This window comes from Scyliorhinus canicula, chromosome 6 (assembly GCF_902713615.1).
Source record: "Scyliorhinus canicula chromosome 6, sScyCan1.1, whole genome shotgun sequence".
In the NCBI taxonomy this organism is placed as follows: domain Eukaryota; kingdom Metazoa; phylum Chordata; class Chondrichthyes; order Carcharhiniformes; family Scyliorhinidae; genus Scyliorhinus; species Scyliorhinus canicula.
The window spans coordinates 4,296,869-4,313,166 of NC_052151.1; the positions used below are offsets into that span (position 1 = coordinate 4,296,869).

At 43.7% G+C, this 16,298-nt stretch overlaps 1 protein-coding gene across 1 annotated transcript in view; it reads right to left on the bottom strand.

Annotated features, from left to right (window-relative positions):
* The window catches only part of LOC119966916 (dynein heavy chain 14, axonemal-like), a 1,122,002-nt gene that overhangs the window by 713,175 nt on the left and 392,529 nt on the right, over positions 1 to 16,298 (bottom strand). The window contains exons 22-26 of the mRNA XM_038798874.1: positions 13,234 to 13,479; positions 11,986 to 12,107; positions 10,634 to 10,805; positions 4,603 to 4,707; positions 2,659 to 2,720 (exon numbers count right to left, since the gene is read on the bottom strand). Coding sequence (XP_038654802.1) covers positions 2,659 to 2,720; positions 4,603 to 4,707; positions 10,634 to 10,805; positions 11,986 to 12,107; positions 13,234 to 13,479 — 707 coding nt within the window. The remainder of the gene's footprint in view (positions 1 to 2,658; positions 2,721 to 4,602; positions 4,708 to 10,633; positions 10,806 to 11,985; positions 12,108 to 13,233; positions 13,480 to 16,298) is intronic.

The following is a 16,298-nucleotide window of genomic DNA, read 5'->3' on the forward strand; positions in this document are numbered from 1 at the left end:
CTGTAAACATTGACACACTCCCTGAACACACTGTAAACATTGACACACTCCCTGAACACAATCTGTAAACATTGACACACTCCCTGAACACACTGTAAACATTGACACACTCCCTGAACACACTGTAAACATTGACACACTCCCTGAACACTCCTGTAAACATTGATACACTCCCTGAACACACTGTAAACATTGACACACTCCATGAACACACTGTAAACATTGACACACTCCCTGAACACAATCTGTAAACATTGACACACTCCCTGAACACAATCTGTAAACATTGTCACAGTCCCTGAACACACTGTAAACATTGACACAGTCCCTGAACACTCCTGTAAACATTGACACACTCCCTGAACACACAATGTAAACATTGACACACTCCCTGAACACAATCTGTAAACATTGACACACTCCCTGAACACAATCTGTAAACATTGACACAGTCCCTGAACACTCCTGTAAACATTGACACACTCCCTGAACACACAATGTAAACATTGACATACTCCCTGAACACTCCTGTAAAGATTGACACACACCCTGAACATTCTGTAAACACTGAAACACTCCCTGAACACGCTGTAAACACTGACACACTCCCTGAACACTCCTGTAAACATTGACACACTCCCTGAACATTCTGTAAACACTGAAACACTCCCTGAACACACTGTAAACATTGGCACACTCCCTGAATACTCCTGTAAACATTGATACACTCCCTGAACACAATCTGTAAACATTGACATACTCCCTGAACACACTGTAAACATTGACACACTCCCTGAATACTCCTGTAAACATTGATACACTCCCTGAACACAATCTGTGAACATTGACACACTCCCTGAACACACCTGTAAAGATTGACACACTCCCTGAACACAATGTAAACATTGACACACTCCCTGAACACACTCTGTAAACATTGACACGCTCCCTGAACACACTGTAAACATTGACACACTCCCTGAACACAATCTGTAAACATTGACACACTCCCTGAACACTCCTGTAAACATTGACACACTCCCTGAACACACAATGTAAACATTGACATACTCCCTGAACACTCCTGTAAACATTCACACACTCCCTGAACACACGCTGTAAACATTGACACACTCCCTGAACACTCCTGTAAACATTAACACACTCCCTGAACACACTGTAAACACTGAAACACTCCCTGAACACACAGTAAACATTGACACACTCCCTGAACACACTGTAAACATTGACACAGTCCCTGAGCACACTCTGTAAACATTAACACACTCCCTGAACACTCCTGTAAACATTAACACACTCCCTGAACACATGCTGTAAACATTGACACACTCCCTGAACACTCCTGTAAACATTGACACACTCCCTGAACACACGCTGTAAACATTGACACAGTCCCTGAACACAATGTAAACATTGACACACTCCCTGAACACTCCTGTAAACATTGACACACTCCCTGAACACTCCTGTAAACATTGACACACTCCCTGAACACACAATGTAAACATTGACACTCCCTGAACACTCCTGTAAACATTAACACACTCCCTGAAAACACGCTGTAAACATTAACACACTCCCTGAACACACGCTGTAAACATTGACACACTCCCTGAACACAATCTGTAAACATTGACACACTCGCTGAACACACAATGTAAACATTGACACTCCCTGAACACACTGTAAACATTGACACACTCCCTGAATACTCCTGTAAACATTGATACACTCCCTGAACACACTGTAAACATTGACACAGTCCCTGAACACACTGTAAACATTGACATAGTCCCTGAACACACTGTAAACATTGACATACTCCCTGAACACTCCTGTAAACATTAACACACTCCCTGAACACACGCTGTAAACATTGACACACTCCCTGAACACTCCTGTAAACATTGACACAGTCCCTGAACACACTGTAAACATTGACATTTTCCCTGAACACACTATAAACATTGACACACTCCCTGAACACAATCTGTAAACATTGACACACTCCCTGAACACACAATGTAAACATTGACACTCCCTGAACACACTGTAAACATTGACACACTCCCTGAATACTCCTGTAAACATTGACACAGTCCCTGAACACACTGTAAACATTGACATACTCCCTGAACACACTATAAACATTGACACACTCCCTGAACACTCCTGTAAACATTGACACACTCCCTGAACACTCCTGTAAATATTAACACACTCCCTGAACACAATCTGTAAACATTGACACACTTCCTGAACACACCTTGTAAACATTGACACACTCCCTGAACACTCCTGTAACCATTGATACACTCCCTGAACACAATCTGTAAACATTGACAGTCCCTGTACACACTCTGTAAACACTGAAACAGTCCCCGAACACACCTGTAAAGATTGACACACACCCTGAACATTCTGTAAACACTGAAACACTCCCTGAACACACTGTAAACATTGACACACTCCCTGAATACTCCTGTAAACATTGATACACTCCCTGAACACAATCTGTAAACATTGACACACTACCTGAACACACCTGTAAAGATTTACACACTCCCTGAACACAATATAAACATTGACACACTCCCTGAACACTCCTGTAAACATTGATACACTCCCTGAACACACCTGTAAAGATTTACACACTCCCTGAACACAATGTAAACATTGACACAGTCCCTGAACACAATCTGTAAACATTGACACAGTCCCTGAACACAATCTGTAAACATTGACACACTCCCTGAACACAATCTGTAAACATTGACACAGTCCCTGAACACTCCTGTAAACATTGACACACTCCCTGAACACACAATGTAAACATTGACATACTCCCTGAACACTCCTGTAAAGATTGACACACACCCTGAACATTCTGTAAACACTGAAACACTCCCTGAACACGCTGTAAACATTGACACACTCCCTGAACACTCCTGTAAACATTGACACACTCCCTGAACATTCTGTAAACACTGAAACACTCCCTGAACACACTGTAAACATTGGCACACTCCCTGAACACACTGTAAACATTGACACACTCCCTGAATACTCCTGTAAACATTGATACACTCCCTGAACACAATCTGTAAACATTGACATACTCCCTGAACACACTGTAAACATTGACACACTCCCTGAATACTCCTGTAAACATTGACACAGTCCCTGAACACACTGTCAACATTGACACACTCCCTGAATACTCCTGTAAACATTGATACACTCCCTGAACACAATCTGTGAACATTGACACACTCCCTGAACACACCTGTAAAGATTGACACACTCCCTGAACACAATGTAAACATTGACACACTCCCTGAACACACTCTGTAAACATTGACACACTCCCTGAACACACTGTAAACATTGACACACTCCCTGAACACACTCTGTAAACATTGACACAGTCCCTGAACACAATCTGTAAACATTGACACACTCCCTGAACACTCCTGTAAACATTGACACACTCCCTGAACACACAATGTAAACATTGACATACTCCCTGAACACTCCTGTAAACATTGACACACTCCCTGAACACACGCTGTAAACATTGACACACTCCCTGAACACTCCTGTAAACATTAACACACTCCCTGAACACACTGTAAACATTGACACACTCCCTGAACACACTGTAAACATTGACACAGTCCCTGAACACACTCTGTAAACATTGACACACTCCCTGAACACACTATAAACATTGACACACTCCCTGAACACAATCTGTAAACATTGACACACTCCCTGAACACAATCTGTAAACATTGACACACTCCCTGAACACTCCTGTAAACATTGACACACTCCCTGAACACACAATGTAAACATTGACACACTCCCTGAACACACCTGTAAAGATTGACACACTCCCTGAACACACTGTAAACATTGACATAATCCCTGAACACCTGTAAACGTTGGCACACTCCCTGAACACACCTGTAAAGATTGACACACTCCATGAACACACTGTAAACATTGACACACTCCCTGAACACACCTGTAAAGATTGACACACTCCGTGAACACACTGTAAACATTGACATAATCCCTGAACACCTGTAAACGTTGGCACACTCCCTGAACACACCTGTGAACACTAACACACTGACAGGAACACGTGCAGCCCGCTTAAACCCCGCCTCCGTCCGTGCAGGTGGAGGCGATGCTCTGGACAGGATTCAACAGGAAAAATATTATAGTCCACTTTTGGGCGTGTTCAACAGGGTGCTGCGAAACACCGGTAAACCCTGCTTCATGGCTAATCTATATCTTAAATCCATTTATCGGCTTGGCTCCATTAGCCTTAAATACCTTTTGTCTGACAAAAATCTATCATGCTGAGTTTTGAAATTTTTCAATTGACTCTTTGAAGAAATGTTTCCTGACATTACCCCTGACCAGCCCAGCTCTCATTTTAAGATTATAGCTCTTTGTTCTGGATTTCCAACAGAAGAAATTTTCTATCCACGTATTTAATTTTTTTAATCATCTTCACCATTCACTTAGTTCACCCTTAATCTTCTGTTCACAAGGTTTGGTCCTTCTTACCCGTATGGCTTCAGGGTTTTTGCTTTGAGACAGGATATCCAGCAACTCATTGTTACTGAGGAAATAAAAACGTGGGAAAGAAATCCGCTTGGCTTCCAGGTAATCCTGCAAGGCAACAACAGGAAATCAATATTGTTCACAATCTGGATTACTTTCATAGAACATTGAATATACAGTGCAGAAGGGGGCATTCGGCCCATCGAGTCTGCACCGACCCACTTCAGCCCTCACTTCCACCCTATCCCCGTAACCCAATAACCCCTCCTAACCTTTTTGGACACTAACGGCAATTTATCATGGCCAATTCACCTAACACATCTTTGGACTGTGGGAAGAAACCGGAGCACCCGGAGGAAATCCATGCAGACATGGGGAGAACGTGCAGACTCCGCACAGACAGTGACCCAGCGGGGAATCGAACCTGGGACCCTGGCGCTGTGAAGCCACAGTGCTATCCACTTGTGCTACTGTGTTGCCCAACAAAGCACATTTCAGTTCACAGTTGCATTTAATTCAAATAAACATAGACATTCCAGATAATAACAGGAATCAGGAATTATAACTCACACGCCATTTCTAATGTTTCTCTAACTACCAGCATCAGAAGCAGATTTTCTAGTCATTTATCTCACCATTATTTGTGGGAGCTTGGAATTAGTAACATGTGTTCCAGACAAACACACCTTCAGGGAGTGTCACAAGCTGCATAAACTGAGCTCCAGGTTCAGGAACTTGAGTGGCGCTGGGGTCACTGTGGTGAATCCACGAGGCAACAAATTATATAGATAGTAGATAGTGTGCTTAAGGAGGTGGTCACACTGGTGCCCACCAGTGCCAAATAAGAACCAGGCAGCGTGCCTCAACGAATACCATCCGGTGGCCTTGACATCCATCAGTAATGAAGTGCTTCGAGAGGTTGATCATGACAAACATAAACTCCATACTCCCAGAATGCCTTGATCCACTGGGAAGGTGGTGGCATAGTGGTATTGCCACTGGAGGAGTAAACCAGACACTCAGGTTCAAATCCCACCATGACAGATGGTAGAATTTGAATCCAATTTTTAAAAACTCTGGAATTAAAAGTCTAAAGCTGATCATGAAACGAATGTCGATTGTCGTTAAAAACCCATCTGGTTCACTAATGTCCTTTGGGGAAGGAAATCTGCCGTCCTTATCCGGTCTGGCCTACATGTGACTCCAGACCCATAGCAACGTGGTTGACCTTTAAGGGTCAATTAGGGATGGTCAATAAATGCTGGCCCAGCCAGGGCACCCATGTCCCATGAACAAATAAAATACTTTGCATACCGCCGCAGCCAGTCCACAGCAGACGCTATTTCCCTGACTCTACCCTCATCCCTGGAGCATCCCGACAACAAGGACTCCTACGTTAGACTCCTATTCATTGACTACAGCTCCACCTTCAACACCATAATCCCAGACAAGCTCATTTTAAAACTCCAAAACCTAGGACTTGGCTTCTCCCTCTGATATTGGATCCTCGACCTCCTGACCCACAGACCACAATCAGTAAGAAGAAACAACAATGCCTCCTCCACGATTGTCCTGAATACCGGAGCCCCGCAAGGCTGTGCAATTAGCCCCCTCCTATACTCCTTATGACTATGTGGCAAAACATGGCTCCAACTCTATCTACAAGTCTGCTGATGACACGGCCATAGTGAGTCGGATCTCAAACAGTCATGATTGAGGGTGCAGGAGGGAGATCAAGAACCTAGTGGCGTGGTGTAACAATAACAATCTCTCCCTCAACATCAGCAAAACCAAGAACCTGGCCATTGACTTCAGGAGGCAAAGTATCATACTCATCCATGTCTGCATCAATGGTGCTGAAGTGGAGATGGCTGACAGCTTTAAACTCCTGGGCTTGCACATAACCAACTATCTGTCCTGGTCCACCCACGTCGACACTACGACCAAGAAAGCACAACAGCTTCGTCAGGGAACTAAGGAAATTCGGTATGTCCATATTGACTTTCATCAATTATTACAGATGCACCATAGAAAGCATCCTATCTGGAAGCACCACAGCCTGGTATGGTAACTGCTCAGCCCAAGACCGTTAGAAACTACAGAGAGTCGAGAACACAGTCTCCGCCATCACGTGAATCTGCCTCCCATCTATTGACTCGCTCTACACCTCCCGCTGTCTTGGGAAAGCAGTCAGCATAATCAAAGACCCCTTCCACCTGGGTTATTCTCTCTTCCAACCCTTTCATCGGGCAAGAGATACAAACGTCTGAGAACACGCACGAACAGATTCCAAAACTGCTTCTTCCCCGCTGTTACCAGGTTCCTAAATGACCCTCTTATGGACTGAACTGATCTCTCCATGCATCTCCTCTACTGAGCAGCAGTACGTTCTGTATGCTTCACCCTGTCTGTGTCTATGTATTTACATTGTGTATTTATGTATGTGCTATGTTTCTTTTTCATGTAAGGAATGATCGGTCTGGACTGTATACAGAACAATACTTTTTATTGTTGCTTGGTACACATGACAATAAACAAATCCAAATCCAATCTGTTCTTTTGCATCTTGAATAAACGCTTGCTCAATGTGGAACTGTCTCACTTTAGTGATGCACTGTGGATGTACCTACACCACATGGACTGCAGTGCTTCAAGAAGGTAGCTCACCATCACCTTCTCAATGACAATTATGGATGGAAATAAACTCTGGCCTGGCATAACCAGCCACACCCTCATCTCATGAATGAATTTTTAAAAATCAATACGCTTGGGCATGAAAACTGACACAATCTTGGGTCTAAGGCACTCTCAGACAAACTTGATAGATAGCTTAGCTGTTCTTAACTGAGTTGTGAGTCATGTGGAAGGAGGTCCTGAGGAGGGTGAATGTGTCCTCATTCTGTGCAAGGCTTGGCCTTATCTAGTACAAAGTAGTTTTTTGAGGGGGTAAAGGATAGGTGTGGGTGGTGCGCAGAGAGGCCTGCAAACCATGTCCACGTGTTCTGGGCATGTCCGAAACTGAAGGGGTTCTGGCAGGGAATTGCGGACGTAATGTACACGAGATTACACTGAGCTACATGTAGGCCAGCCTTAGTAAGGGGCTACAAAGCAAGGCCAGGCAGAATCTCTCTTTCTCAAGGCAGCAGGAAGTGTAGATAGAGTCAATGGGTGGGAGGCGGGTTCGCGTAATGAACTGGGTGGTGATCACAATTCTCTTGCGATCTTGGGCCGAGCAGTTGCCATACCAGGTTGTGATGCAGCCAGATAGAATGCTTTCTTTGGTACATCTGTAAAAGTTGGTAAGATTGGTGATGCGATTACTAATTTACACCATGCCCTATACTGCACTTGGTCTGAGGTACACACAATTTCTTTCCTTTTCCAATTTGATCTGCTTATGCCACTATATTGCCTCAATAGGTAACAGCACCTATTTGAAACACGGCCACACTGTGAACTCAGTTAAGCAGAAATGATTATTACCAATCATGTGGTAAATCTCTCTGACCGTGTACTTTCTGAAAGCAGGGAGTTAGTTCTTCATCACGGTTTCAATTTTGGTGTGCCTTTATCAGACATTATGTGGGAAGAGCTTTTTGCTGATTTTTTTCAATACATTTTCATGGGAAGTGGGCTTTGTTGGCTAGGCCAGCATTTATTACCCATCCCTAATTGTCCTTGATAAGGTGGTGGTTAGCTGGCTTCTTGAACCGCTGTCGTCCATGTGGTGTAGGTACAGCCACCATGCTGTTAGGGAGAGTTCCAGGATTATGACCCAAGGGCAGTGAATGAACAGCAATGTTTTTCAAATGAGAGGTTTGGAAGGTGCTGTCTAAGGATGCCTGGTGTGTTCCTGCAGTGCATCGTATAGATTGCGCACATGGCTGTCACTGTGCGCGGTATGGGAGGGAGTGATTGTTTGTGGAATTGTTGCCATTCAAGGAGGCTGCTTTGCCCTGGATGGTGCTGAATTTCTTGTGTTGGAAAATTCAAAACTTCTACCCTAAGCAAGCCTTCCACAAAGCAACATCCACTAAAAATGCTGACTTCAGAAAGCATGCCTACCTGACCTCGCACACACATATCGCAGAATTCCAAATGACTTGCCAATTTTCATACGCAACACGAATGTCTGGTAGTATTACAAGGCCAAAGGTCAACTCAACAAGGGAAGAGCAATAGCCATTCCGAACAAGTGTGACTGTATCAATAAATCTAATGATGGGTTCAAATTTGTGTCCATTGGACCTGCTGCTCACTGTGACCAGGCAGCCTTACTTGTGTAAGCACAAGCGGCCGGATGGTACACATGACAGAATTCATTCTCACAGCTCACTGAGCTCGCTTATGTATTAGCTACATCAAATTTATGGCAGAGCAGTGCAGGGGCATTGAATAAAGAACAATATAGCACAGGAACAGGCCATTCGGCCCTCCAAGCCTGTACCAGTCATGATGCCAACTTTGATCAAAACCCTCAACATTTCCTTGTGCCGTATCCCCTATATCCATCCAAAAAAGGAAATGGGTTGAGCACAGGCCCAACATGTTCCCTTTAGGGTGAAATGTAGGAGCAACAAGCCGAGAGAACTCTGAGCTTCTAGAATATGAAGGATTGGATAAGAAAGAAAAGAGAGGCTTTTAGCAGGTACGAAGGGAGCAAATCAGCAGAGATCTTCATGGAGTATAGAAAGTACAGGGGGATGTTAAGAAAGCATTAGGAGAGCAAAGAGGAGGCAGGAAAAAACACTGATGGGTAGGATTTGAGAGAATCCCAAGATATTCTATGAGTATATTAAGAGGATGAGGATAACCAGGGAAAGAGTAGGGTCCATTAGGGTCCAAGGGGGTAATCTGTGCATGGAGCCGGAGGTCATTGGTAAGGTGTTAAACAAATACTTCACATCTGTTTTCACTTGAGCGGGGGAGGATGCAGGTGCAAAATTTGGGGGGAGGGGTGGTGAGATTCTTGAACAGATTGACATAGGGAGTGAGGAGGCATTGGAGGGATCAAAAGTAGACAGATCTCCAGGTCCGGGTGAATTGTATCACAGGCTGCTGTGGGAATAAGGATGGAAATTACAGCGCTCTGATATCTGGGATTGGGGATGGCAAGGCGATCCTATAAAGGAAGGTTGGACAGACTGAGCCTGTATCCATTGGATTTCAGAATTATTTTTTTAATAATCTTTATTGCCACAAGTATGCTTACATTAACACTGCAATGAAGTTACTGTGAAAATCCCCTGGTCGCCACATTCCGGCAGAGTTCAGGTCACAGAGGGAGAATTCAGAATGTCCAACAGCACGTCTTTCGGGACTTGTGGGAGGAAACTGGAGCACCCGGAGGAAACCCACGCAGACATGGGGAGAATGTGCAGACTCCGCACAGACAGTAACCCAAGCCGGGAATCGAACCTGGGACCCTGGAGCTGTGAAGCAACAGTGCTAACCACTGTGCTACCATGCCGCCCTTATTCAGAGGTGAACTTGATGATATGTGTCAGATCATGAGAGGAATTAACAGGGTGGATGCCAAAAGGATGTTTGCACTTATGGGAGAATCCAGAACTTGAAGACACATTCAAAATAATGCATCTCCCATTTAAAGGGAGATGATGAGCACTTTTTCTCTCAGAGGTTTAAGTCTCCAAATAGAAGGGCCATTAAATATTTTAATGGTAGCGGTAGACAGATTCTTAACTAATAAGGGAATCAAAAGGTATCTTGGGATTTTGATTGATTGACTTATTGTCACATGTACCTAAGTACAGTGAAAAGTATTTTTCTGTGGCCAAAGGAACGTACACGGTAGCCAAAAAGAATAATCGACAAATACATCAACAGATAAGTAATTGGTTACAGTGCCGAACAGGCAAACACGTGAGCAAGAGCAGCGTTGTGAATATATCTTACAGTAGGATTGTGGTGTTCAGGACACAATCAGATCAGCCATAAACTTATTAAATAGTGGAGCAGATTGGAGGGTACTCAATGGCCTACTCCTGCTCCTAATTCCTATGTTTGTAAGTACCTCAAGACATTTCAGTATCTTTTCCAGGTTGGCATTGGTTGTCTGTAGGAGCTCAAGGACCCCAGCTGCAGTGGTTGACTTCAGAATATTTGTGTTGCTCTGAACTCTCGTTAACAACTCATTCCATGCAGCATCAATGTGAGTAAACAGTTTAGTTTCTGCCGGAAGTTGCCTGCGTTAGAAAACAACACAGAATAATTTCAAGCACGTACAGTGCAATGCAGCACAGCCTTGGGTTGATCTTGGTCACTGTATAGTTCACCTGGGGAAGGAAATGTGGGGAAGGAAAATGTGTCTCAATCAAAATCTAACTTGGATTTTTGGTTTCGGCCTCACATAAAAATGTGAGTGGTTAGAAACGAGAAATACTTCGATCAACTGCCCAATTTGAATGGAACTGAATGAGAATTTGTCCCAGATTTGTTCTGTTTGCACTTTCTCTGCTAGGTTTGTTGATGTCAACTTTATCTTTTATTTGCAATTAAGAGTAGAATTTTCCCATTTTGAAGCTACATGTGGAGGCAGTAAGTTCCGATAGCGCCTATACAGCAACCGGAACAGTGGGATCCAGCGCCAGATTTTGCAACTGGAACCTCATTAATTATGCACAAATGTGTTCCCCTCCAAGCCACCTGGCGAAGGAGCAGCTTTGTCCACCCACTATCAGCTGGCAGGTTCAAAGGTCCTGACGCCATATTTAAATAGCAGTCCAGCAGGCTCATATGGCTCTCTCCAGTCCAGCTGTGTTCACCAGACCATGTAGGATGTCAGCAACCCAGAGGGAAAAGGTTAGCAGCCTCAAGGAGATGTCTGTTCCTCCAGTCAATCACCCGACCCCCGAGCCCATGCCCCACTTTGATCCCGCTTGTGCCACTCATTAGCAATCGGATTAATGCTGACATAAATTCCCACTGGCGTAATGCAAGACGGAAAGGTCTGATGGGATGCCGGCAGGCAGCTGCTTTAATCAGCACTCAGAAGATGCAAATGACATTTGTGGCACCTGCCAGTGGGAAGAGCGGCCTGCCATTAAACCTCGACTTGGCAGAATTGCAGCATGATTTACACTAGCAGGACTATCGACTTTCTGCCTCTCACCAAATTCTCCAAGCCCACCTACCACCAAACCCACTACAGGGGGGTTGGGAGAATTTCACCCGAAAAGTGGACACAAGAAAAGGCATGACAGGTTTGTCTATAGTAGATCGCATTGATCGATAGATCTAAATTATAATCAGCAAATACATTGACACAAAGTGAATCCCTCAAGAAAACTAGAAACAATGGCAGAGGGTGACAATGAGTTTTAAGGCAATGAACAGTCTGGCAGAGATGATGGGATAGATTCTTACCTTTGAATGTCAGGAGCTTGGAAAATGGGATTTAGGTAGAGCCAGTTCCGCTGACAAGTCATCCATTCTTCTATTGTTTGCGCCATAAGATTCAGTTTACGGTCCCACTCCATCACCTCTTTCTGCACGGAAGGGAATTATTGTAAACTCAGGCCAGCCTGCACTTATTACTTATGCCACATGTACATACGTGCACTCAGGTTGCGAACAGGCCATCAAACTCATACCCACTCATCCCACTTTGACTGGAGTTGTGCCTGTCTATCCACAACCTTTATTCCCCCATCCCACAGGAGGAGCAAATTAGAAACACAGCCATATTGAGATGATTGAGGAACTTCTCAAAACTCCCTATCTGACCCTACAAAGGTATTCACGGGAGGCAACATCATGTACGTAAGTTTTTATTAAGTGTGTGCATGTTGCATGTCCATACATACACATGTGACTTGTGTGTAGAATATATGTGATCTATATATATGTGCATTCCATTATACATAAACATAAGAGGTGATTGTAATCCTGTCTACCAGGCAGAGACTAGATGAACAAACAATTAAAATCGGCCATGGGACTCCCATGCCAAAATCACACGAATCCCGCGAGTTACTGTTTAAACCAAGTAGGTGAGAAGAATCCTTTTAAACATGTATATCAGGTATTGGTGATTTCACTGAGGTTAGACGACTGATTTAACAGCGAGTGATGTGGTTGTGACCTTACTGTCAGCTTCGTCCGACAAGAGGAATCACAAGAGGCTCGGTAAAGACAAGTTTTTTAAAATTTCCATCTGGGGCCTGGAAGAAAAGGTGAATGCCTCTGACCACTGAAACCAAACAATCTTCACCCACCAAAATCTTTATCAGAATTTGAAGAGTTCACCCTCTCCAAGTTACGCAGACTTGGCAAAGGGCAAAAGCAAGGATTGAAGATGACCAAAAACAGAACTCCTGGCAAAGGTACAGCTCAAACTGTGCTATTGACGAGAGTTGCTTCCGGTGTTTGACACGCCAGAGAACACACCAACCATTGGTGTGCATTGAGTGCATTGACTGCCTAGAGTCAAGCCGAAAGGGATCCAGTTTCCACTCATCAACCTATCCTTTCAAAGTCAATTGGTGTGAGAGTTGTCTGCCTATTTCAACCATCAGGCTACACTGAGTGAGCAGCAGTCTGTTCCTTGCGGATGCACTATGAACAATAAGAACCATTTAAAAAACTGGTCACTCATTCAAATAAAACCAGCACCTTGATCGCATCCACGTAACGAGATCCCTTGATGGTGGAAATGGTGATTAAACTATCTTCCAACTGAGCGGTGATCTCTTCTGTGGAGCCGATGATCAATACAGTGTAGGTATCCACCTGATGAACCACCAGCTTGAAGCTAGTTTTATTCCACAAGGTGACTACCCTTCCCAACATGTTTTTCAGAGTGGCTTCATTGGTAGCCAAGGCAGAGATGTTAATAATCGCTTCCTTGCGTCTGAATACCTGGAAGAAGGTTTGGAAATAACAAGAAGGCCTCAAACTCATCCCAATGCTTACAATCAGAACTCAATACTTTTCTATTACACTTGTGGTCAAAATAGGATCTATATATATCTATATGTATGGATGTGCAAACTGAACATGTTACACAGAGAGGTGTAGAATGAACATGTTACATAGAGAGGTGTAGAATGAACATGTTACACAGAGAGGTGTAGAATGAACATGTTACACAGAGAGGTGTGTAATGAACATGTTACATAGAGAGGTGCAGAATGAACATGTTACACAGAGAGGTGTAGAATGAACATGTTACACAGAGAGGTGTAGAATGAACATGTTACACAGAGAGGTGTAGAATGAACATGTTACACAGAGAGGTGCAGAATGAACATGTTACACAGAGAGGTGCAGAATGAACATGTTACACAGAAAGGTGTAGAATGAACATGTTACACAGAGAGGTGTAGAATGAACATGTTACACAGAGAGGTGCAGAATGAACATGTTACACAGAAAGGTGTAGAATGAACATGTTACATAGAGAGGTGTAGAATGAACATGTTACACAGAGAGGTGTAGAATGAACATGTTACACAGAGAGGTGTAGAATGAACATGTTACACAGAGAGGTGTAGAATGAACATGTTACACAGAGAGGTGCAGAATGAACATGTTACACAGAGAGGTGTAGAATGAACATGTTACACAGAGAGGTGCAGAATGAACATGTTACACAGAGAGGTGTAGAATGAACATGTTACACAGAGAGGTGTAGAATGAACATGTTACACAGAGAGGGGTAGAATAAACATGTTACACAGAGAGGTGTGTAATGAACATGTTACACAGAGAGGTGTAGAATAAACATGTTACACAGTGAGGTGCAGAATGAACATGTTACACAGAGAGGGGTAGAATAAACATGTTACACAGAGAGGTGTAGAATAAACATGTTACACAGAGAGGTGTAGAATAAACATGTTACACAGAGAGGTGTGTAATGAACATGTTACATAGAGAGGTGTAGAATGAACATGTTACACAGAGAGGCGCAGAATGAACATGTTACACAGAGAGGTGTAGGATGAACATGTTACACAGAGAGGTGTAGATTGAGCATGTTACACAGAGAGGTGTAGATTGAACATGTTACACAGAGAGGTGTAGATTGAACATGTTACACAGAGAGGTGTGGAATGAACATGTTACATAGAGAGGTGCAGAATGAACATATTAGACAGGAAGTTGTAGAATGAACATGTCAAGAGTTGGACTGTACTTTTTACACAATGTGTACGGCTGTAAAGTTTAGGCCGTGCTGTGTTTGAGTGTAAATGTCTGGGATGAGGTGTGTTGTGCTGTAAAGTTTAGGCCGTGCTGTGTTTGAGTGTAAATGTCTGGGATGAGTGTGTGTTGTGCTGTAAGGTTTAGGCCTTGCTGTGTTTGAGTGTAAATGTCTGGGGTGTGTGTGTGTTGTGCTGGAAAGTTTAGGCCTTGCTGTGTTTGAGTGTAAATGTCTGGGATGAGTGCGTGTTGTGCTGTAAGGTTTAGGCCTTGCTGTGTTTGAGTGTAAATGTCTGGGATGAGTGTGTGTTGTGCTGTAAAGTTTAGGCCTTGCTGTGTTTGAGTGTAAATGTCTGGGATGAGTGTGTGTTGTGCTGTAAAGTTTAGGCCTTGCTGTGTTTGAGTGTAAATGTCTGGGATGAGTGTGTGTTGTGCTGTAAAGTTTAGGCCGTGCTGTGTTTGAGTGTAAATGTCTGGGATGAGGTGTGTTGTGCTGTAAAGTTTGGGCCTTGCTGTGTTTGAGTGTAAATGTCTGGGATGAGGTGTGTTGTGCTGTAAAGTTTAGGCCTTGCTGTGTTTGAGTGTAAATGTCTGGGATGAGTGTGTGTTTTGCCGTAAAGTTTAGGCCTTGCTGTGTTTGAGTGTAAATGTCTGGGATGAGTATGTGTTGTGCTGTAAAGTTTAGGCCTTCCTGTGTTTGAGTGTAAATGTCTGGGATGAGGTGTGTTGTGCTGTAAAGTTTAGGCCGTGCTGTGTTTGAGTGTAAATGTCTGGGATGAGTGTGTGTTGTGCTGTAAGGTTTAGGCCTTGCTGTGTTTGAGTGTAAATGTCTGGGGTGTGTGTGTGTTGTGCTGGAAAGTTTAGGCCTTGCTTTGTTTGAGTGTAAATGTCTGGGATGAGTGCGTGTTGTGCTGTAAGGTTTAGGCCTTGCTGTGTTTGAGTGTAAATGTCTGGGATGAGTGTGTGTTGTGCTGTAAAGTTTAGGCCTTGCTGTGTTTGAGTGTAAATGTCTGGGATGAGTGTGTGTTGTGCTGTAAAGTTTAGGCCGTGCTGTGTTTGAGTGTAAATGTCTGGGATGAGGTGTGTTGTGCTGTAAAGTTTGGGCCTAGCTGTGTTTGAGTGTAAATGTCTGGGATGAGGTGTGTTGTGCTGTAAAGTTTAGGCCTTGCTGTGTTTGAGTGTAAATGTCTGGGATGAGTGTGTGTTTTGCCGTAAAGTTTAGGCCTTGCTGTGTTTGAGTGTAAATGTCTGGGGTGAGTGTGTGTTGTGCTGTAAAGTTTAGGCCTTGCTATGTTTGAGTGTAAATGTCTGGGATGAGGTGTGTTGTGCTGTAAAGTTTGGGCCTTGCTGTGTTTGAGTGTAAATGTCTGGGATGAGGTGTGTTGTGCTGTAAAGTTTAGGCCTTGCTGTGTTTGAGTGTAAATGTCTGGGGTGAGTGTGTGTTGTGCTGTAAAGTTTAGGCCGTGCTGTGTTTGAGTGTAAATGTCTGGGATGAGGTGTGTTGTGCTGTAAAGTTTAGGCCGTGCTGTGTTTGA